This window comes from Topomyia yanbarensis, chromosome 2, assembly GCF_030247195.1.
Source record: "Topomyia yanbarensis strain Yona2022 chromosome 2, ASM3024719v1, whole genome shotgun sequence".
Lineage (NCBI taxonomy): Eukaryota > Metazoa > Arthropoda > Insecta > Diptera > Culicidae > Topomyia > Topomyia yanbarensis.
Window position 1 is genome coordinate 429,992,718 of NC_080671.1, and position 22,373 is coordinate 430,015,090.

Here is a 22,373-nt window from a genome sequence, read left to right on the forward strand (position 1 = left end):
AAGTAAACGTTATGCCTATTGATTTTACACATAGATTTTTGCAATTAACGGAGACATATAGACATTATTTGCTGGCACATAAACCTAATGTGTGTATTTACAAGAAATATTAATCTTACATTCACATTTCATAACTATTAGGCACATAAAACCCCATTCTATAACAATATGCACATATAACTTATGTGTATACATACATAGTTTATACAGTTGACACATAGAAGATATGTGGGCGCGTGATAACAATAGCATTTCTTCTTCATATGAATTTTAAGCGGTTTGAAGCAAATAGAATTAACGTTTGGATTTTTTTCAGTGTGGTGGACCGTTCAGCCGTTTGCTCCACGCCGTTAACATCAATGTATTTGTTTTGATTTGGCTTTCAAGTCCTTGCCTTGCGCCGTTCACTTCACTTTGTTTGTTTTGTTTTGGCTTTTGAGCCGCAAGCTAACGGCACAAAAATAATAAAAAAATGTTTGTTCCTGCTTCTGATTTCTAATCGTGGAAACGGCCAAATCACCAAGGACCGGTGGATCGCAAGAGAAAACCATACAGTAAAAGAGGAGCTTGACCACGGGTATGTGAAATTTGGCGGTATCTATTACGATGCCGTCAAGACCACCAGAGTTTAGTGCTCGACAATATCGAATGTGCCGAACCGCGGGAGATTATGCTGGACGGTTTTCCCTGTGGCAAGTACACAAACCAATACTTCATGACGACACTGTTGTACAAATTTCTGGGCATGGATCGATTCTGTCTCGGTCAGACCGGTACGGCCGTCGAAAAGTTGTTCGCATTGGGAGGCGTCGGAATCTGGTGGATTGTCGATATCGTGCTGCTAATTATTAACAATCTGTTGCCCGAGGGTGGAAGCAACTGGAACACAGAGCGGAGGGAGAGGTAAGTGGCTTACAGGTTTATCTTTGACGGAATGGGTGTTGATTGGTTCAATTTCATTTTAGTTATAGTGCGACAATTAAATGGAGGGAACAGACTGATCGACTATGGGAATGGAGGATATGCTTCCACAATACCACTCTCGCTACTTAATCTTGAGTTTGGAACAGAATGGTTTTGTCAGTGGCAGTATCGTAAAATATTCTGCGCTACAATATTTCGGAGCGGAATAATTTTTATAAAATATCCATGTAGTGGATCAGCCGGTTTTGCCAGATTACTGCGTGAGATAGCGAAGGTAAATAAAAAAAATTGTGCTAGGTTCTGGACTTCGACAGGACAACGATGACGTGGTACTGTTCTGCAAAAGTGATGCATTACGAAAAATGGCTCCCAACACGTTCTGGGCAGATTGTAAATAGAAGAGGTACGTGCCGAATCGTGGTAAACTTGTTATCGGAGTCGCATCCCAAAAAGCTGGAGATATCTTCCAAGTCGGCATAAGTGCCAGTGAACCGGCCTCTTTATCAGACATGGCTTTCGAGGGTGCCACCAAGAAGAGCCGTCCGGATGGTTACGTAGGAGATGCCATATGTGCGCGACTGATAATAGCCAATCAGGATTTGGAACCGGAACTGATTTGTGTTGATTTCCACGGGAAGAAAGGCAAACTTCACGAGGAATACATTTTTGGTTGCAGCATCAATTTGGTACGGAAAATCCTTAATCCAAGTGTACATTTCTAGACCTGCTTGCGAAGGAAATAGCATTCGAAATAGCCGCTGGCGAAACAGTAAAGGAAATTATTGCGGTGGGAATGCGATATTACCCGTGGAAATCTAACGAAGAGTTGAAGGAGTTTTGTGATGAAATAGTGTAAGAATTTTATGAGTATATTTTCTCGTTAACCGATTCTCTAGTTTGTAATTAATTTTTTAATGTAAAACTTTCCATAACATTTCCCCTTGTCCTGACAAAAGGTTCATTCATCAGACTCACGTTCGGTTAATAAATTATAAATTACAATTGGATTACTTTTTAATAGCACGAAAAATCAGAAAGGATACCGTTACTGACCATTTTGGGATGCGTCTAAAATCTAGTACTAAATGTTTTTAATCGAAAGTAGAACAGTTTTATCGTCAAATTGTAACTAAATTCAGCTATTTCAAACAACTTTGTCACTGGGATCTACTAATAAGTGGTTTGAACTAAAGGGCTCAAACGCGCTTACGTTGTAATTGAAAGTCAGTCAAGGACTCAAGTTAACGTTGCACAGAGAATGCGTAAAATTCGCAAACGAAAAAAGCAGTTTTTTTCCACACCGTATGTCAGATCTTCATAAAAATCAATCAGCGTATGTAGAATGTTGTTACTGTACTGCTGATTGATTTTTATGAAGATCTGACATACGGTGTGGAAAAAAACTGCTTTTTTCGTTTGCGAATTTTACGCATTCTCTGTGCAACCTTAAGGGCTCAAAAGCCAAAACAAAACAAACATGCACTGCAAATAATCTACACATATTTTCAAAGAGATTTCACACATAAGTTTCAAGTTTCAAGCCACACTGAGAATTCAAGAACTTTCCCTTTGCCCTTTAATATAATTACACTTATAATTTAAGTGTGCCGCGCAATGATATGATTGACTGTCATCAAATTTAAATTTTAAGTGTCAGGGTATTAAATCATAAATGTTTTGCCCATGGAATCCATGGTTTTGACAAATGCGGCAGCATTAAGTGTTATCACAATTAAATTTTAAAAGTCAGCGTATTGAATCAGAAATGTTTTGCTCATCACTATAAATAAGGTACACTTTCTTTCGAAGAGATTCGACACATAAGTTTTAAGTTTAAAATCACGCTGAAGACTCAATAACTTTCCTTTTGGTCTTTAACAAAATAGTACACTTAAAATATAAGTGTGCCACCCGATGGCTTGTTCGACTGTCATCACATTTAAATTTTAAGTGTCGACATATTAAATCATAAATGTTGTGCCCATGAAAACCATGTTTTTGACAACTTTGGAAACATTAAGTGTGAAGTCCATTATAATTTCACTGTTCCACAATCAGTCTCAAAACATGCGGAAATACCTAATTGTAAGTTTTATAAACATATTTGGAAGATTTTGGATGGTAAGTAAATGCTGAAAATGTTTGCTTGCATTATTTATATATAAGCTTGTATTTGCAGGAAACGAAATCGATGGTCCATGAAGATGATTTTTTAACTTGGAGGAAGCGATGGTTAGGTGTTAATAATATTTGTTAATTGTAATATATGTAAAATTTGTATAACATTAACATACGCATTCTTTCTTTTTTTACAGAATGTATTTAGTTAAATTCAAATAAAAAAATATTTAATGAACCAAAAAAAATCATTAAATCATTTAGACACCTATGTTCTTCCATTTAAAAATCAACATATTTTTGCATGACTTTTATAGGAAATAAGATAATATTCAAGTTGATGCAAATTTAAATTCTATATGAATAATTCATATAGAATTTAAATTTGCATCAACTTGAATATTATCTTATATTATTATATTATAATATTATTTATAATTATTATATTTAACAACCGTTTGTCAGACACTTAAATTGAATGAACCATGAATCCATGAAACATAAGTGTCTGACACATGAGATCTAAGTGTCAACCCAGTAAACGAAATGGCGGACAGGCAGGTTAAACTAGATGCTGGCGATTGGTAGGCTATTGAAACGTTGTTCTAGGCTATCCGCCGTAACTTGCCGTTTACTGTAAAAGTAATGTGGGAAGACAGATGCGGCAAAATTAAGTGATAAAAAACTTGAATTCAATGTGCAGATTATTTGCAGTGTGTGAAGTAAACGGCGCAAAGCAAAGGACTTGAAAACCAAATCAAAACAAAATTTTTGATTTGGCTTTCAAGTCCTTTGTTTTGCGCCGTCTACTTCAACAGATGTGTTTTGTTTTGGTTTTGAAGCCGTTAATTTGAGTCCTTGAATGACTTTGAAATATAACGTAAGCACGTTTAAGCCTTTTATATAATACTGTTGTATTTTATGTAAAATAATAGACGTTGCATTTTTATGTTTATTGTCAGCATATACACAAACAATCATATGAGAGGATCACACTCGCCAAAATAAAAACAAAATAAAGGGTTACATTAATTTCTTCTTCATGAAATTCCATATCCATATCGAAGTTAATGGGAGCATCGAAGTCTGATAAATGGTTCGAAATACTCCGAAAGTGCTTGCTCAGTCAATCCTTCAACCGTTACGTTCTCTTTGGTTTCTGAGTCGCTATCAGTATCATTTTCCTTAATGTACCCCGGATTTGAATGATATTCTGGACGATGATCTGAATCTTTGAAGGATTCAACGATCGAAACGGTCATGCTTTGTCCCTGGTGCTCCATTGCTTTCGTATGGTCAAATGCGGTTTTACTGCCTGATTCACTGTTCTGTGGTGGTAACACGTACAAACCAGGTCCCATATCATTTTGTACTTTGCTTGTGCAGAACACTGTGCCGGCAAAATAAACCGAGCGTTTGAAGCTTTTCCCGGATATTCGACAGATTCGGGAAGAATTTCGTGATGAGTGGACCGAAGAGATGATATGGTTAAGCCAACGATATTCTAGCCATGGTAATTGATACGGAGACCGGAAAAGCCTTGGGACCGAACCAGCACGGAGAGCTTTGCTTTAAATCATGAAGGACTATATCGGGAACGATAAAGCAACTCAAGAAACGATTGACAAGGATGGCTGGCTGCACACCAGCGATATTGGATACTATGACGAGGATCTGGAGTTCTATGTTGTAGATCGTTTGAAGGAACTGATTAAGTACAAAGCTTTCCAGGTACCACCCGCCGAAATAGAAGCAATTTTGTTGACTAATGCGAAGGTGAAAGATGCAGCTGTGATTGGTCTGCCAGACGAAGAAGCTGGTGAGCTTCCGCTCGCTTTTGTCGTTAAACAGGATGATGTTTCAGTCAGTGAAGAAGAATTAAAAAAATACGTTGCGGATAGAACCTCACCGGCTAAGAGACTGCATGGAGGTGTTCGATTCATAGCAGAAATTCCGAAAAATTTGAGTGGTAAAATTCTAAGGAGACCTTAGGGCGCTGCTTCAGAAACCTAAATCTAAACTGTAAATAATTGCCAATTTGTTATGGGATTCCGGAACTGGTATCTTTTTAATGATGTCAATAAATGTAGGTGTTTTAGAACGGTTAATTGTACTAGAACCTTTATTAGAACAAGTCATCTATTCTGTTTTGTTCTTCGCTTGTTTCACACTGTCCGGCAACTTGGCTAGTATGTCTTTGTGAGCAATGCCACTGGCAGATCCTAGTACGCCACAAGCATTCGGAAATCGTACATCCTTCCCGTAGCGATAATGCCTTCCCAGAATGTCTGTCAACGTTCCACCTTGAGCCTCGAGTACTGCCTCCGGAGCGCAGGTATCCCACTTTTTGCAACCAGCACTCGCGAAAACATGTGCATGAGCATTTCCTTCCAGGAGCTGTAACACTTTATACCCAGCTCCACCGACTTTAAGAATACCGTCCGGCGATAAAGCATCTAAAGCAGCTTGAACTACTGCAGTGGAATGGGATCTAGTTGTGGTCACTATGAACCGATCGGTTGGAGGGCGTTTGGGTGTAAATCTACCGGTACCAATTCCTTGTACTCCCCAAATTGTCCGACCCAGCTCACCCGTATCGGCCTTAAAATAGGGCTGATGAATTACACCTCCCACGGCTCGATCATTGACCGCTATGCCAATGAGTACCGTAACTCCTTCCAGCAAACCCTGCGTATACTCGCCCGTTCCGTCCAGTGGATCCACCCAAATAACCAGATCAGTTTCCTTCACCTGCTTCAATGCTTCCGGGCAAGAGTTACGTTCCAGAAATTCTGTGTTGACGTCTGGAATAATCCAATCGTCCGGAACCTAAAATTTTTATGCAATAAGGACATGAAACGAGTCTAAATTTAACCACAACCTACCTTTAAAGCAAAGGACTTGAAAGCCAAATCAAAACAAATTTTATTTGGCTTTCAAGTCCTTTGCTTTGCGCCGTTTACTTCGCATGTTTGCTTTGTTTTGGTTTTACAGCCGTTAATTTGAGCCCTTGACTGACTTTGAAATATAACGTAAGCACGTTTAAGCCATTCAATATATATATATATATATATATATATATATATATATATATATATATATATATATATATATATATATATATATATATATATATATATATATATATATATATATATATATATATATATATATATATATATATATATATATATATATATATATATATATATATATATATATATATATATATATATATATATATATATATATATATATATATATATATATATATATATATATATATATATATATATATATATATATATATATATATATATATATATATAACAAAGTTTTACTTGGTTTTACTGTTTTTTTGTTAGAAATGTTGCACAGGTTATTTATAAAGATAATAGTGATGCAAGAAGTCCATTATTGTTTGAAGAATCAGACAATAACAATTATTTACAAAAATAGGAAAAAAAGAACTAGCACAGATTTCACCTAGGATTTCACATATTTTACATTTGATAGGATAATTCTTTTGTTGGAAATCGACATCAATAAAGTCTACACAATAATAAAATCCTCCTAAAATAACTCACAAGATTATATAAGAACAAAAATTAAAGGTCCGGAATGCCAATTCAAGCACTTAATGCAGCTAAGCCGTAAACTGAAACAAAGGGCGTGAAAACCACTCGCTTAATATGGATTGTGCGCCGTTTACTGTAAATTATAATAACATAATTTTGATGAATTTTTTCGATTATAGACTCACAATAGCTTAAAGAATGAAGAATAAGGATGCTATTAATGCAATAAAACGAAAAAGATGAATTTGGCTTTAAGGCCCTAATCATATGTTAGTCGAGACATTATTTAAAAAAAAATCATTGTAATACGTAAAAACGTTTTGCTTTTTAAAATTAATCTTATTTAAACATAGACAACCAAACAAAGGAAAACTGCGGTTATTTACGTCTGGCCTATCAAGACAACACCTAAAATGAAAAAAAAACTATATGTGTTGCATGGTGTTTATGTCCAATCAAAATAACCCTGCGGGAAAACCGGGAAAACATGTATTCATTTTTTATGTCGTGAAATTCGATATGTTTCTGATAGTGTCAAATCAAGACTATCAACATATTTCTTTATATTAAATTTAAATTTTATTTTTACGTTTCCTGAGTTGTAAAAAAACATTGTTGTAATCACGAAAATCATCTTTATCGTTGTATGTAATAAACAAAGGTTTTTTTTCTCATTTAATGACCCAATTATAGGCAAGTTGTAGAACCCCGAATCAGTCTTAGAAAATTTTCGACTTTCAGGAAGCCGCTATATTAATTCAAGTTGAGGAAAAGCTCAGTGTAAAGAAATCCTGCCAGTTGCAATATTTGTGAGCGCTGAAAAGAAAGTATTTTATAAAGCAATTTTTGTATTTCTTACCAAATAACATCTTTAAAACTCACCAAAATTTTTCACTTGATGTTTTGTTTATTTTCGTCATATGTATTACCAGGATATGCATATCAAAATCAAAGCAGTGATGCCCAAGAAAATAATTTTTCATCATTACCGAGGTCAATACACTGGTAACTGGTTATAAATTACTCGGACACTTTTTCGTCAAAATATTTCACTGAGTGTCTGGTCGTGTCGTTGGTATAAACATACCAACATATGATTACGGCTTAAAAGCCAACTGTCAAAATTCTCTTTGAAAGGAAATTCCGGACAAACCGTTACTGGCTAAACATAGTTTGCAGCAGTTAATGAAAGAGATAACTTTTCTCTTTTGTTTACTACCAACATCTGTGATTGATAACGGTAACGGTCTGTCCGGAATTTCATTTCAAAGAGAATTTTGACAGTTGGCTTTTAAGCCGTAATCATACGTTTGTCGAGATATTAAGTAATTTTCACCTCAATCTTGTAGTATTTTAGTCGCATAATGTCATAATAGCGAAAACACACCTTATTTACATTTTGCGATTTAAGCCCTAATGAAAGATCTATGCCGCTATGTTTGATACTGGGAAGTGCGCCATGATTCTTGCACTGGTTGTTCGTGTTAGAAAAAACTGTCAAACCGGCCAGAAAATCACTCGATTTACACAAGCTTGTTCTTGAAAAGTGTTCTTTTTTATCAGATTTACGAAAATAGGTATCTATTATTATTAACATCCAACGTAAAGGATTCTTGGAGTGTTTTATACAAAAAACATCAATATCTCGGCGTTTCGAACGCGGATAAGCTAGACCCTGTGCAAGTTTATGGAAGGTGTTGTGCCTGCGTAAACATCGAAAATCAATCAATACAGTGTATTACAATGGATGCCATGGACGCAAACGCAACGTATGATATGACGAAGATTTGTCGGTCCTGCCGGAAAGATGGACAGATTCTACAATCTATTTTCCATTCGGCTGGAGATCAGGGTGTTGCGCTGCACGAAATGCTTTTCGAGTGTACCTCCATTCAGGTGAGCATCCTATTCAGCACACGGTTGAGTACTGTTGTGATGTAAAATTCGGTGTTTTTTCAGATGCACTATAATGACGGGATGCCTCAGAACGTTTGTATAGATTGTGCCAAGGATATAAATACGGCATACAACTTGCGGAAGCGCTATGAACATAGCGATCGTCTGCTGAGGGAATACATATCCCGACAGGGTGTAAAAATGGAAGAAATTGATATCAAATCAGAGCATCTGACTTTTTACGACATTGGTGTACCGCAGATCAGCCAATCACCCGAGGAAGACGCACTGCAAGGTGTTGATGGTGAGGACGGGTATGACGAGCATGAGTATGGCGAAACGGCATTCGTTTCGGCAGAGTTGGCGGATGATAGTGGCGAAGAACAAACAAACGAGATCATTGCCAAAGAAGCGCAAGTCAAGTGTGAATTGATGGCTATCGATATAGATCCTACGAAGTTGTTGGATTGTAAGAAGACTAAAATGTGCATGATTTGCAATAAGGTATTTACCCGTACAGATCATCTAACGCGGCATTTAAGAACCCATATGGGCGGTGCCGAGGGACTAATAAAATGTACTATCTGCAATCGTGGATTTACTCGAAAGGATCATATGATGCGGCACATGAAAATACACAGCAAAGATTTCAATTGTGAGTTTTGTGACAGGAAATTTTCAACACTGGATTACAGTGAATACAAAACACACATGGCTACGGAGCATCCCGGGAAGGAATTGCTACATGTTCGGTAAGTGCAATAAGCTGGAACTGTATACGAATGCTTTAACGATATGTTACTTTGACAGGAAATACAAAAAGCGTAAGCCGAGTACAGACGCACCGATTACAGCGGAGATGATTTTCGACAAAGGAAAAACGGAAGCCATTTGTCGGCTTTGTGACACCACTTTTGATCGAATTGCTGAGCTTCGTAATCACTTGAGAATGCACATTGATCCGACATCGTTCACCACTGTCAATATTCAAACGAAACCGTATCTGTTCGAAGAGGGTCGTGTCGTGGACAATTATCTGGAGAATATAATACATCGTGTCTACAATTGGGACGTAAGCCGATTCTATCAGATAGTGGAACCGGACGGTGAAGAATTAGGACTGAGTGATTCAGATTCGGAACAGGAGGAAGGAGAACCGGCGATAGAAGGAATTATTCGAAGAGAACATTCGTGTGAGGTGTGCCAGAAAAGTTTTACCAGGATTAAAATGATAATGGAACATGCGGTCGATCAGCACAAACCAGAGGAACTGTTGGCTTGTCCACACTGCACTACCGGATTCCCGAATAGGGCACTGCTGATGCGTCACCTTAAGCACCAATGCGAGAACCACGAGAAGAAAATCTACTGCCCGTTCTGCAATGAAAGATTCATGTGGCAAACTAGCATGAATAAGCACGCCCAGCAAAAGCACAAACCTAAGAAGCCTCTGCTGCAGCGATCAGATGACGAATCGGAAGAAAAAAGTCATATCTGTCAAATTTGCAACAAGAGTTTTCTCCGTCGGCAGCACCTGGATCGCCACATGAGCATTCACATTCCGGATGAGAAGAAATTCAAGTGCACCGAGTGCAGTAAAGCGTTCAACCGCAAGGACAATCTGCGGACACACATGAAAATACACTACCGCGATCCGGCAGACGCGATACCGAAGCAGGACTTTTTGTGCACCCTGTGCGGGCGAGCCTTCTCCAAGTCTTCGAATCTGACGGTGCACATGCGAAGGCACACCGGAGAGCGGCCGTACAAGTGCGATTTTTGCGATAAAGTAAGAAATCGTTCGGGAGGGGGAAAACAATTTTTTTTTTTGTTCAATGTTTTACTAAATGGTATTGTTGTAGGGTTTTCCTCGTTCCTTGGATTTGCAGTATCATCGCAGGACACATACTGGTGAAAAGCCGTGCATTTGTAAGGTTTGTGGAGTAGGTTAGTATACGAGTCACATGTATTGTCAGACTGTCGCTAGGGGGTGGGGAAATTCGAATTTAACTTTTATTTCTCTATCGTAGGGTTCACGAGGTCACACAAGCTCATTGTACACATGAGGACTCATACCGGAGACAGGTGAGAACTGATTCATCCTTATACCAAGAAAAGATGTGTTAAAGTAATATTTCTTTCCACTTCCACTCCCATAGACCGTACAAGTGCACTTACTGCGATCGCGCCTTTGCCCAGTCCAACGATCTAACGTTGCACGTTCGTCGGCATACGGGTGAAAAACCGTACGCTTGTGGAGTGTGTGACGAACGGTTTATCCAGGGAACCGCTCTGAGAAGCCATCAGCAAGCTGCTGGACATTTCGAGGAAGGCGATTGTGGTCAGTACTCCGGCCGGACTGCGCCACGAAAATCCAAACTAGCTCGGGGACAGTTGTAATCTTTTACCGTAGATTAAGTGGAAAGTGGAGTTATTGTAGAGTAAGGTGGGCATTACTATCTCGATCAGTTCATTGGTTTTTATTTTTATTTTTTGTTGAACTCGAATGCTTGTGAGTATTTTAAGAGTTTGGCTGTCACCAGTACAAACTGTTGGAGACGACGTTGGGACATGGTAAACCAATCAAATTTGTTACATGTTTGTGTTTCTGCTTCGCCTCATCAGAAACCGACACTAACTTTTTGTCGGAATAGATTAGCGCCGGCTTGACGCAAATCCCTAAAAACTAAAACACACTTTGTGTTTCAATCGAACGACGTCAAGCCGGCGCTAATCTATTCCAACAAAAAGTTAGTGTCGGTTTCTGATGAGGCGAAGCCGAAACGCAAACATGTAACAAGTAAGGATTTGTGCCCTTCAAGTGCAAAGACTGGTTTTACCAAAAAAAAATTTCGCCCTAGTGAGAAATTTGGTGTTTACCCAATTTTGACTATTTCTGGATAACGTTCGTTGGGGACAAGTTTATAAGTTTTATATATCTTGGTGATTCTAAAATTTGAATCTACGCAGCGAAACTATGAAAGGCTTACACGGTTTTATCTTTGCTATGTGTCGATTTATTCCAAGCAGTTATTCATTCTCGTTATCCTGTGCCACATCATTTTAATTCCTAAAGGGCTGCAATCTCCATCTTCACATTTTGCTGCTCCCGAGTAAGTGGGGTAACTTTCGTAAGGTCCAATAGCTACAAATAAGGTACCGCGTTTCTGCGTCAGCCACCCGCTTCGGCACAGACGCTGCTTGGAGCCGCTCCTTACATGGAGAATAGACGCTCTTCGGTTTCCCCTTGTCAGCATTCGACCAAAGATCCCACCGGGGTTGATTACCCGATCTTAACTAATTGTTTCGCAGGTGACTGATCACATGACGGGGTCTTATGTTGCCAACCACAGACGTTTTGATTTTCTCTTTTAAACTCATCTTCTGAAGGGGTTACTATTTCGCGATTTGTCAAGTCGGTATCGGTCTTATAAGCCATTTGTTGTATGTTCAAGCAGCTGCAGCCAGGAAGGATTCTGAGTGTGGTCAGTAGGATCGTAGCACTAACCCTACCATAGCATTGCTGAATCGATTTCGAAATCTGTCGAAACAGAAGGTCCCGATCCGCCGCAACGGATTGTAGTACCAAAGCTTTCCGTTTTAAGCGAGTCGGTATTCTGACCCCCGATGTTCCGGTAGTTGTCGTTTCAAAATAAAGAAAAAGGACGAAGATTTACTGATACGTTTAGCATTACATTACCATTGCCTATAATGTGCATAGGTCGAAAAAATGTGTTTGTGTGTAAATTCATTTTTGTGTGAAAGTTTTCGGTGCACTGTTCTGCTCCTTACTTAAGAATAACACCTTTTGAAATAATACTCTTGTGTTGCCTTGCTTTTTCCAATATTTCCAGTGAGATAAGATTTTTAGCCTATAAAGTTGCAAAGTAGTTTATCCTTTCTAGTATACATTCAATGCCTTGTAAGCTGCAAAAATGCAATTAGAACAGTATTTATAATACAAACGGATATTGTTCCTTTCTTCGTAAAGATAACTATTTCAATATTTCCAAAATCGGTTTTTTTTTCTTTCAGTGTATTTACTTGACACGACCACAGTAAGTTAGCTTTACTGTGCCGAATTTTTTGCGTTAAAGCAGTTACAATTAGGGGATGTATTTTGTGATTTGCTTACCATATATTTACAATCCATATATTTTGGACGGTCAGTTTTTTTCAATAAGCATCGATTCTATAGTGTATTTACAAAAATTAAAAAAAAAATAGTCCTAATATTAAGATAGAATTCCATACGGTTTAACAAATAAGTAATTTAAGATTTATTGTATGTATGCCATTTCAAACTACGCGTTATATTTCGATTGATGCATGTTTTTGTAGAGTGACAAGGACAATGAATAAGTAATAAATGTTCATTAATAAACAAACTATCTACGACTTTTTCTGGAAACCACGGGTACATTAACCACATTAGTAATGTCACTGCATCTGTTGACAGGTTTACATCTCTAATTATTGTCCGATTGGTTATACGACTTTCCCGCGCAATCCATTACCCAGAAACTAAAACACCGAAATTTTTTCCCCAGAAACAACCATTCTCCAGAATACCATTTCCTCGAAAGTACCAATTACCAGAAAACCTTTTCCCCCAAAACCGTTACCCATCAGAAGTTCATACCCCAGAAAAAAACCATTTCCTAGAAATTGAGATATTTTAACTGAAGATGACTTATTTATTAGTATTAAAATTCATGTTGCTCTTGATAAAATGGATTTTTTTAATATTGTACCATCTTCATGGTCGTCAATTAAAACTTCATTTAAGTGTTTGTCTCTCCTTCATGTTTTTGCCTTTCTCGTCTAGAAAGGTTATGTAATCGGTCGGAACTGTGATACTCGTACTCTATTATAAATATGTCTACTATTCGTATACGCTTTGATATTGGTGAAACGGTTCACTAAGGCTGTGAACCATTTGGTGAAATTTTTAACTTTTAGTTAAAATCTGACACTTCGAAAGTTATTTGCAAAATAACCCTACTCTGGAGCATAGTTAAAATTGACAGAGCGATAGTTAAATTTGACAGCTCGATGGTTAAAATTTTGCCCATGATGCAGAATAAAAATGTGGAAACATTTCCTGTACCTAATTGAGGTTATCAGTATTTTTCAATACAAAATTAAGGGATAAAGATGGAAACGATAACGTGTTGTGTTAAGATTTGTTTGAGTTATTTCAGGATGTGGATATTTACTTTTCGTGGCTATGACTGTCATACTTAATGTAATAAGAAAGAAAAACTAATTTTAAAATATCGACAAATGTTCACACCTCTACCAACTTGTGGTCATTGCAGCTGTCAATTCTAAATAACTATCCATATGTCAACTTTTGAAATGGTTCGCTCTCTCGGTTAAATTTTTCCATTCAAGAGAAAATAACTTTCAAACTGTCAAATTTTAACTAAAAGTTAAAGAAAATCGCCAAATGGTTCACAGCCTAAAATGTGTTGTCCGGACAGTCCCTCTTTTGACATCGTAGACGTTGGACGTCCTTAGTTGGCTGTTACGAGTTCGATAGTTTGCCAGTGATTTTCTCGGTTACCATATAAATTGCGACGAGGATGGGATAGAGATATACCAAAGAAATTTGAAGGAAAAGAGCGAGAAGATGAGAAGCGTAGAGCAAGACCAAGTAACATTCAGACAGGTGACACAGTTTTAATGAAAAATTTATTGACTCAAGATAAGCTGACAACTGATTATGGCAAAGAGGAGTATGTAGTTGTCAAAAGAAATGGACCAAATGTGACCGTTAAATCAAGCGAAACTGACAAGTGTTTCGATCGACATACGTCTCATTTACGGAAGGTGTCGGGTCCAGATGAGGTACAGTTTGAGCCGGGGAACACACCGTCAATACAAGAAGTGACTGAACATACTGCACTGCGAAGATCATCACGTGCTCCGAAGCCATCAAAACGTTTCAGCCCATGAGTTTAAATTGAAGTACAGTTACAACTAACACTTAAAAACCTCTGAATTTTGTTGATTTTATTTAAAATAAAAAACGGAGATGTGATACTCGTACTCTATTATAAATATGTCTACTATTCGTATACGCTTTGGTATTGGTGAAACGGTTCACTAAAATGTGTTGTCCGGACAGTCCCTCTTTTGACATCGTAGACGTTGGACGTCCTTAGTTGGCTGTTACGAGTTCGATAGAGTTTGCCAGTGATTTTCTCGGTTACCACAGGAACTATTGAAGTCGACAACAATTACCACATCACCGGCCGAACCCCCAACCGGCTGAATCCACTCGCGCGGAATCTCGACTACGTACTGTCAAACTGAAGGAACCAGGTAGCTGGCGTACCTATCTCTACATACAGAGTTAGACAATAGGCAACATCGTTTTTCCACCGATCAATGGGGGTCAGTTTGACAACGTCAAAATGTCATCAACAAACAGCGGTAGCAGTAAACAATAGAAAACAATGCACACTTCCTCTATTTTGATGCAAACTAAAGTGCTCTTCGTTTGTATTTAGACAAGTTTCGTTAATTTTGTTACAAACAAAGTTTTTTATGTTGACTACGCCAATATAACGTCATGTCATCCTCTTGGAAGGAACAAGAGAGAGTGAAAAATATTTCAGCGCGCATTCGCATCGTCTACTGCGATCGGTCGATTTTTGCCATTCTGTAATAATATCTTGCCGAGTGTAGTTCGTACAATCAAAACTATTATTTAATCAAACCAAAAACATGTTATTATTTAACCTGCTAGCTCAGCCCAATAGGTTATGGGCCCAGTCTAACACGGAATTTGTAGAAATTATAGACAATTCTTTTTTTTTTCGAACAAACTATATTGCGTCGCGAGTGAACAAAATGGCGGACACAAAAGTTTCATTGGAGAAGCTGAACGACCAGAACTACTCGATCTGTAAGTTCAAGCTAGAGCTACTTCTTGTGAAGGAGAAACTGTTGACTTTTGTCAAGGATCCAAATCCTGATGAGCCGGCGGCCGATTGGTTCTCGAAAGATGGAAAAACTCGCACAATGATGGGCTTGGCTGTGGAGGACAGTCAACTAGTTCATATCATCCGGAAGCAGACGGCAAAGGAGATGTGGGATTCGCTGAAGCAAATCCACGAGGCATCGTCCTTGTCGACGACACATCATGTGTTGCGCAAGCTGTGTTCTCAGCGCCTGTCGGAAGAAGGCGATATTCCCGAACACCTGAACGAGATGACCGATTTACAAAATCGTTTGGAGGAGATTGGAGAAGGTCTGAAGGATCGAGTTTTCATGGCGTTGATTTTGTCGAGCCTCTCGCCGTCGTATGGCACCTTGATTAATGCTGATTTCGTTAAGAGCAAGCTGCGGGAAGAGTGGCGACGTCGGCTCGACTGCAACGGCAGTGGTGTGCACGGCGAGAAAGTAATGCAAAGTGTAAAATCTAAAGCGACGGAGAAAAAGAAGAAACTTATATGCTACAACTGTCAGGAAGAGGGACATTTTCGACGTGACCGTCCAAAGATAGTAAAAGAGCGGCATGAGAAGAAAAAATCGGTGGATGGCAAGGCGAACCAGGCTGCTGAAGTGTCGAATTGAATGGAGATGTGTCTGATGGCTGCGACGAACTCTAGCGCAAACCGGTGGTACTTGGACTCCGGTGCTACGTCTCACATGACTAATGACATACATTTTTTGAAAGACGTAAGCTCAGCAAAGCAACCAGAAATTTGTCTAGCCGATGGAAGGAAGATCAAGTCCCGCGGCGCTGGAAATGGAAAGCTTGAGTCGGTCACTGGCAATGGTGTACGAATGAATATTTCCTTAAAAGATGTGTATTATGTTCCTTCGTTATCAGGCAACCTACTATCGGTGAGTAAAATTTGTGACTTAGGGTACAATGCTTTATTCGATCGTGCTGATTGTAAAGTGCTGAAAGGTCAGGAAGCTGTGCTGGTTGGTGAACGAAGTGGTGGCTTGTACCACTTGAAGCACTATTCTCAGCAAGTATATGCTGCTAACGTTGAGCATCCGGAGCTGTGCGAGCACCTGTGGCATCGAAGGTTTGGACGTCGACACAGTGAAGCAATCTCAAAGGTTGTCCAAGAAGAACTGGGTTTCGGGCTAAAAATGAAGCAGTGTGAAATTCAGACCGTTTGTGGTATTTGCTGTGAAGGAAAGATGACTCGTATACCGTTTCCAAGAGTCCAGCAGCAAATCCAAAGCAGTGGGGGATTTAGTGCACTCAGATCTTGGAGGTCCAATGGAGAAGGCCAAGCCTAGTGGATACAGGTACTACATGACGATGGTGGACGACTATAGTTGCTATACAGTGATGTATCTGTTGAAAGCAAAGTCGGACACTGAAGAGAAGATTCGAGAGTATTGCGCAATGGTGAAAACCTATTTTGGACGTGCTCCGCGGGTAATTAGAACCGACGGAGGCGGCGAGTATTCCAGTGCATCGTTGAAAGGGTACCTAGCGGAGAACGGTATAATTTTGCAGCAAACAGCACCTTACTCGCCGCAGCAAAATGGGAAAGCGGAACGGAAGAATCGGTATATAGTTGAAATGGTGAGGTGTTTGCTGGCGGAGTCGGGTCTCGACAAAATATATTGGGGTGAAGCAATCTGCACTGCCAACTACTTGCAGAATGGTTTACCAACATCTGCCGTCGAGAAGACACCGTACGAGCTGTGGCACGGAAAGAAGCCGTCATACGCCCGCTTGAGAACATTTGGATCGGATGCATACGTCCATGTGCCGAAAGAAAAGCGGTTGAAGCTGGACAAGAAGGCGAAAAAGATGATTTTTGTCGGATACGCGGAAGGACAAAAAGCTTACCGTTTCCTAGATCCGAAAAATGACCGGATCACAATCAGCCGGGATGTCAAATTTTTGGAGTCTGGTGATTCCAGTGATTCGAAGCGGATACGAGATCTTTCAGTTGCTGAGGTAGAGCATTCCTTGTCGACTATACAGCAGGGACCGCTGAAGAGGCAAACGTCTGCTGAACAGGTAGAAGACAAGAGGAACGGGATGAGTCGAGCCCAAGCTCAGGTATTTCGTTTAACGAGAGTGTATCTGAAGCGAGTTCATCCTTCTCTGTTTTCCCTCTGGATGAAATTTCACGACGTCCGTCGCGGTCGAATAAAGGTATTGCATCGAAAAGGCTAATGGAAGAGATTTTTGCTGTAGGTGATGTATCCCTTCACGACCCGATAGAACCAGCAAGTTTCAGGGACGCAGTGACTGGTGAGAAACATACTGAATGGAGAAGTGCCATGGAAGCTGAAATGGAATCTCACAAAGCAAATGGTACGTGGGATCTCGTGAAGCTACCTGATGGCAGCAAATATGTTGGATGTCGTTGGGTATACAAGATAAAGCGGAATACTGCAGGTGAGGTGGTTAAATATAAGGCGCGGTTGGTAGCTCAGGACTTCAGTCAGAAATTTAGACAAGACTACGACGAATTATTCGCTCCTGTCACCAAGCAAACGAAGCTGAGAACACTGTTGGCCATCGCAAGTGAAAAGAAACTAATTCTGAAGCATTTTGACGTGAAGACAGCCTATCTGTACGGGAAAATCGAAGAAGGGCTGTACATTAAGCAGCCACCTGGCAAGGAGTCGTTGGTTTGTCGCTTGAGGAGGAGCATCTGTGGTGTTGGAACCATCGGTTACATTCCGTTCTCTTGGGGCTAGGTTTCAAACAAAGTGCTGCCGATCCGTGCTTTTACACGAAGGTCAGCGATGGACAGCGTGTCTACCTGTTTGTATACGTGAATGATATTCTGGTAGGCAGCGAGAGTGAATCTGAAATAAAAATCGTTCATGAATCACTGAGGAAGGAGTTTGAGATGGCGGACCTTGGCGATCTGAGCTTCCTTTTAGGACTGGAAGTTACCAGAACGGATGGAAACTATAGTATATCGCTTGAAGGATACATCGACCGCGTGGCCCAGCGTTTTGTGTTAAGTGATGCTAAAGCCGCCAAAAGTCCAATGGAGGAAACGTTTACGAAGGTTGACAATAAAAGTCCACTTCTGAAGGATGCAACCAAATACAGGAGTCTAGTTGGAGCCTTGTTGTACATTGCGGTATGTGCCAGACCGGACATAGCAGTGAGCGCATCGATACTCGGAAGGAGTGCACAACGAGAGGACAATTGGATAGCGGCCAAACGTGTGGTCCGTTATTTAAAGACAACGAAACACTTGCACCAAAGATAAACTCATACGACGCAAAGATCGACGTTGCATCCTTTTTTGCAAAGCTTCGCTTTACTTTAGTATTGAGCTGTCACTCTGACGGTGAACCGAGTTCATCGAGGGGTCGTATTTAGATGGTACATGGGAAACCTTTGACCACTCTATCTTGAGTTTATCTTTGCTTGCACTTACAGTACGGAAATACGACCGGAAAACTAATCGGGTATTCCGATGCAGACTGGGCTGGTGATGACAAAACCCGGAAGTCAACAACCGGAAATATTTTTTTGTATACTGGTGCAGCGATATCTTGGGTAAGTCGTCTACAAGGTTGCGTAACTTTGTCATCCATGGAGTCTGAGTACGTTGCTCTGGGTGAGGCCAGCCAAGAGGCAGTTTGGCTTCGAAAGCTGCTTGAAGACTTTGGCAAACCACAGATAGATCCTGTTGTAAAATTTGAGGACAACCAAAGCTGCATTAAGTTCGTTGGATCAGAAAGAATCAATCGGCGATCGAAGCACATAGAAACCAGGGAATATTTCGTGAAGCAATTGTGCGACGACAGTTTGCTGAAACTGGTCTACTGTCCTACTGAGGAGATTGTAGCTGATGCACTTACCAAACCGCTGGGTAGGATTAAGCAAAAATTTTCTTCGATGCTTGGTCTTGTTGCTGGCAGTCGTTGAGGAGGAGTATTGAAGTCGACAACAATTACCGCATCACCGGCCGAACCCCCAACCGGCTGAATCCACTCGCGCGGAATCTCGTCTACGTGCTGTCGAACTGAAGGAACAAGAGAGAGTGAAAAATATTTCAGCGCGCATTCGCATCGTCTACTGCGACCGGTCGATTTTTGCCTTTCTGTAATAATATCTTGCCGAGTGTAGTTCGCACAATCAAAACTGTTATTTGATCAAACCAAATACGTGTTATTATTTAACCTGCTAGCTCAGCCCAATAGGAACTTCGACTTTTTAACCGAGGGCCGAATCTGTTATACCATTCAACTCAGTTCGTCGAGAACGGAAAAGTCTGTATGTGTGTGCGTATGTGTTTATGTACGAAAGTGTCAAATAATCTCACCGATTTTTCTCAGAGATAGCTGGACCGATTTGCACAAATATATTTATATGTTTCCTGAGATTATACATCATATTATCATGATTTAATCTGTTCTACAATATTCCGACACGTCACTCAGTCAGTTGTTGCTTGTCTCCAACCTCTCAGGTGCCCGATACTCGCCAGGTTCTGCTTCACTTGGTCCAGCCACCGGGAACGCTGCGCTCCTCTCCGTCTTGTACCTACCGGGTAGGAGGTTAAAACCAACTTGGTGGGGTTGTTGTCCGGCATCCTCACAACATGCCCCGCCCACCGCACCCTTCCAGCTTGAGCTACTTTCCGGATACTTGTTGGCTCACCGTAGAGTAGCGCAAGTTCGAGGTTCATCCTTCTCCTCCACACGCCATCCTCCTGCACACCACCGAAGATCGTTCTCAGCACCCTTCTTTCGAAGACCTCGAGTGCTTGCAGATCCTCCTCGAGCATTGTCCACGTTTCGTGCCCGTAAAGAACCACCGGTCTAATCAGTGTGTTGTACATGGCGCATTTCGTGCTGTGGTGAAGCTTCCTGGATCTCAAAGTTTTGTGGAGTCCATAGTAAGCACGACTTCCAGAGATAATACGCCTTCTGATCTCCCGGCTGGTGTTATTGTCCGCAGTCACCAATGAGCCTATATAGATGAACTCGTCAACCACCTCGAACTCGTCGCCGTCGATCGTAATACTACCACAGACTAACAGACATAACACTCAAAAACAAAGCTTCGCCCGCTTTAACGGTCATTTTAAATATATTTGTAGTTGGGACCGTGGCCACATTTGAAATTATGGCGCCACTGATAGGAACAAGCATATGGGGGATAGACCACTAGTGAAAAATTGTTCCCAAACCTGAGGGGTAACCCAGCAGTAAATGAGTGTTTGGGACTGTGAATAAAAGGTGGAGCTAGTGTTCTGGAAAAATTGTCGGATCAATGTTTTTTGAGGGAATTCCCTCATAGTGTTATGTCTGTTAGTCTGTGATACTACTGCCAAAGCGTTCCCTATCGCGATCGGTTCCGCCAACCAGCATGTACTTCGTCTTAGATACATTTATCTTCAGTCCTACTCGCACTGCTTCGCGCTTCAGTCGGGTATACAGATCTGCTACCGTCTCCTTGTTTCTACCGATTATGTCCACGTCGTCAGCGAAGCACACGAACCAACGAACGTTGCACGAACTGTCCGGACCTCGTGAAAATCGTGCCCCGCATGTTGAACCCCGCTCTTCGCATTACACCTTCCAGCGCTATATTGAACAGCAGGCAGGACAACCCATCGCCTTATCTTAGTCCCCTGCGTGTTTCAAACAGACCCGAGAGGCCGCCCAAAATTTTGACACAACACCTTACAACATCCATCGTAGCCTTAATCAGTCTTGTCAGCTTCCCAGGGAAGCCGTTCTCGTCCATCATACTCCATAGCTCTACATGGTCCACCGTGTCATATGCGGCTTTAAAGTCGATGAACAGGGGATGTGTCGGGACCTGGTATTCACGGCATTTTTGGAGGATTTGCCGTATAGTAAAGATTTGATCGTTTGTTGATCCACCGTTGATGAAACCGGCCTGATAACCCCCGACAAATCCATTTACCAGCGGTGATAGGTGCCGGAACACTGACATAATCGTCCTCCTCGAACGCCCGATTGTCCGCCTGCGCACCATTCAGATGTTCATTGTAGTACTGCCTCCACCTTTCGACCACCTCACGTTCGTCCGTCAAGATGCGACCTTCCTTGTCTTTACACATTTCGGCCCGCGGCACAAAACCGTTGCGAGAGTCATTCAGCTTCTTAAAGAACGCCCGCGTTTCCTGAGAGCGATACAGCAGCTCCATCTCCTCTCTCTCAGACTCTTCCAGGCGGTGCTTTTTGTCCTGAAAGACGAGTCTGCTGTTTTCGCTTCTGTCGATATGACTCCACGTTCTGACGAGTGGCTTGAAGCAACATCGCTGCGCGTGCTGCATTCTTCTCGCCATCGAACCAATCGTTCCGTCGACTCCTCTGTACGTATCCCAGGACACTCTTCGCAGTGCTGCTTATGGCTGCTTTAGTCCTGGTCCAGCAGTCCTCAAAGGGAGCATCGATGAGCTCCTCCTCCGGTGGCAGCGCTGCTTCAAGATGTTGCGCGTACGTTGTCGCGACGATGGTTTCCCTCAGTCGGTCCAGGTTATACCGCAGCGGGCCGGTATCTTACACTGTTCACTACGGATAGTTTTGGACCATCACCAGATAGTGGTCCGAGTCGATGTTAGCGCTCCGATAGGTCCTTACGTCGATAATGTCCGAGAAGTGCCGTCCATCAATCAGAACATGATCAATTTGCGTCTCTGTTTGTTGCGGTGATCTCCAGGTATATCGGTGCAGGAGGCGGTGCTAGAAGATGATCCTTATGGCCATGTTCTTGGAGGTGGCGAAATCGATTAGTCTTAGGCCGTTCTCGTTCGTCTGCTGGTGGGCGCTGAACCTTCCAATTTCCGGTCTGTATTCCACCTTCTGACCAACCTGAACATTAAGGTCGCCGATGACGATCTTGACATCGTATTCACGCTC

At 41.0% G+C, this 22,373-nt stretch overlaps 3 protein-coding genes and 2 pseudogenes across 3 annotated transcripts; 4 read left to right on the plus strand and 1 right to left on the minus strand.

Annotated features, from left to right (window-relative positions):
- The first annotated feature begins 337 nt into the window (after positions 1–337).
- On the plus strand, positions 338–1,812 carry LOC131685366 (TM2 domain-containing protein CG11103-like). The gene is made up of 2 exons (XM_058969055.1): positions 338–903; positions 966–1,812. The coding sequence occupies exons 1-2, from the start codon at positions 671–673 to the stop codon at positions 1,051–1,053; spliced, it is 321 nt and encodes a 106-aa protein (XP_058825038.1). The 5' UTR covers positions 338–670; the 3' UTR covers positions 1,054–1,812.
- Positions 1,212–1,812, plus strand: LOC131685367 (exosome complex component RRP40-like; annotated as a pseudogene).
- Positions 1,813–4,552: 2,740 nt separating this feature from the next.
- Positions 4,553–5,085, plus strand: LOC131680982 (luciferin 4-monooxygenase-like; annotated as a pseudogene).
- A 61-nt stretch (positions 5,086–5,146) lies between these two features.
- Positions 5,147–7,561, minus strand: LOC131680983 (3'(2'),5'-bisphosphate nucleotidase 1-like). The gene is made up of 3 exons (XM_058961692.1): positions 7,550–7,561; positions 5,928–5,975; positions 5,147–5,871 (listed from the first exon to the last, which is right to left on the minus strand). Exons 1-3 carry the CDS (start codon positions 7,559–7,561, stop codon positions 5,182–5,184), a joined length of 750 nt encoding a protein of 249 aa, XP_058817675.1. The 3' UTR covers positions 5,147–5,181.
- Positions 7,562–8,127: 566 nt separating this feature from the next.
- LOC131685369 (zinc finger protein 502-like) lies at positions 8,128–12,863 on the plus strand. Its single transcript, XM_058969057.1, has 6 exons — positions 8,128–8,516; positions 8,580–9,268; positions 9,327–10,305; positions 10,379–10,463; positions 10,547–10,601; positions 10,676–12,863. Exons 1-6 carry the CDS (start codon positions 8,364–8,366, stop codon positions 10,914–10,916), a joined length of 2,202 nt encoding a protein of 733 aa, XP_058825040.1. The 5' UTR covers positions 8,128–8,363; the 3' UTR covers positions 10,917–12,863.
- The last annotated feature ends 9,510 nt before the right edge of the window (positions 12,864–22,373 follow it).

What these genes read in the sequence shown, in the direction of transcription:
- LOC131685366 (XM_058969055.1), top strand. Translation starts at nt 671, where the DNA reads ATGCTGGACGGTTTTCCCTGTGGCAAGTACACAAACCAATACTTCATG. An exon ending in AACACAGAGCGGAGGGAGAG is followed by an intron (nt 904 to 965) that starts GTAAGTGGCTTA and finishes ATTTCATTTTAG; the next exon opens with TTATAGTGCGACAATTAAAT.
- LOC131680983 (XM_058961692.1), bottom strand. An exon ending in TCAAGTCCTTTGCTTTAAAG is followed by an intron (nt 5,872 to 5,927) that starts GTAGGTTGTGGT and finishes TAAAAATTTTAG; the next exon opens with GTTCCGGACGATTGGATTAT.
- LOC131685369 (XM_058969057.1), top strand. Translation starts at nt 8,364, where the DNA reads ATGGATGCCATGGACGCAAACGCAACGTATGATATGACGAAGATTTGT. An exon ending in AAGGAATTGCTACATGTTCG is followed by an intron (nt 9,269 to 9,326) that starts GTAAGTGCAATA and finishes TTACTTTGACAG; the next exon opens with GAAATACAAAAAGCGTAAGC. An exon ending in TTGTAAGGTTTGTGGAGTAG is followed by an intron (nt 10,464 to 10,546) that starts GTTAGTATACGA and finishes TCTCTATCGTAG; the next exon opens with GGTTCACGAGGTCACACAAG.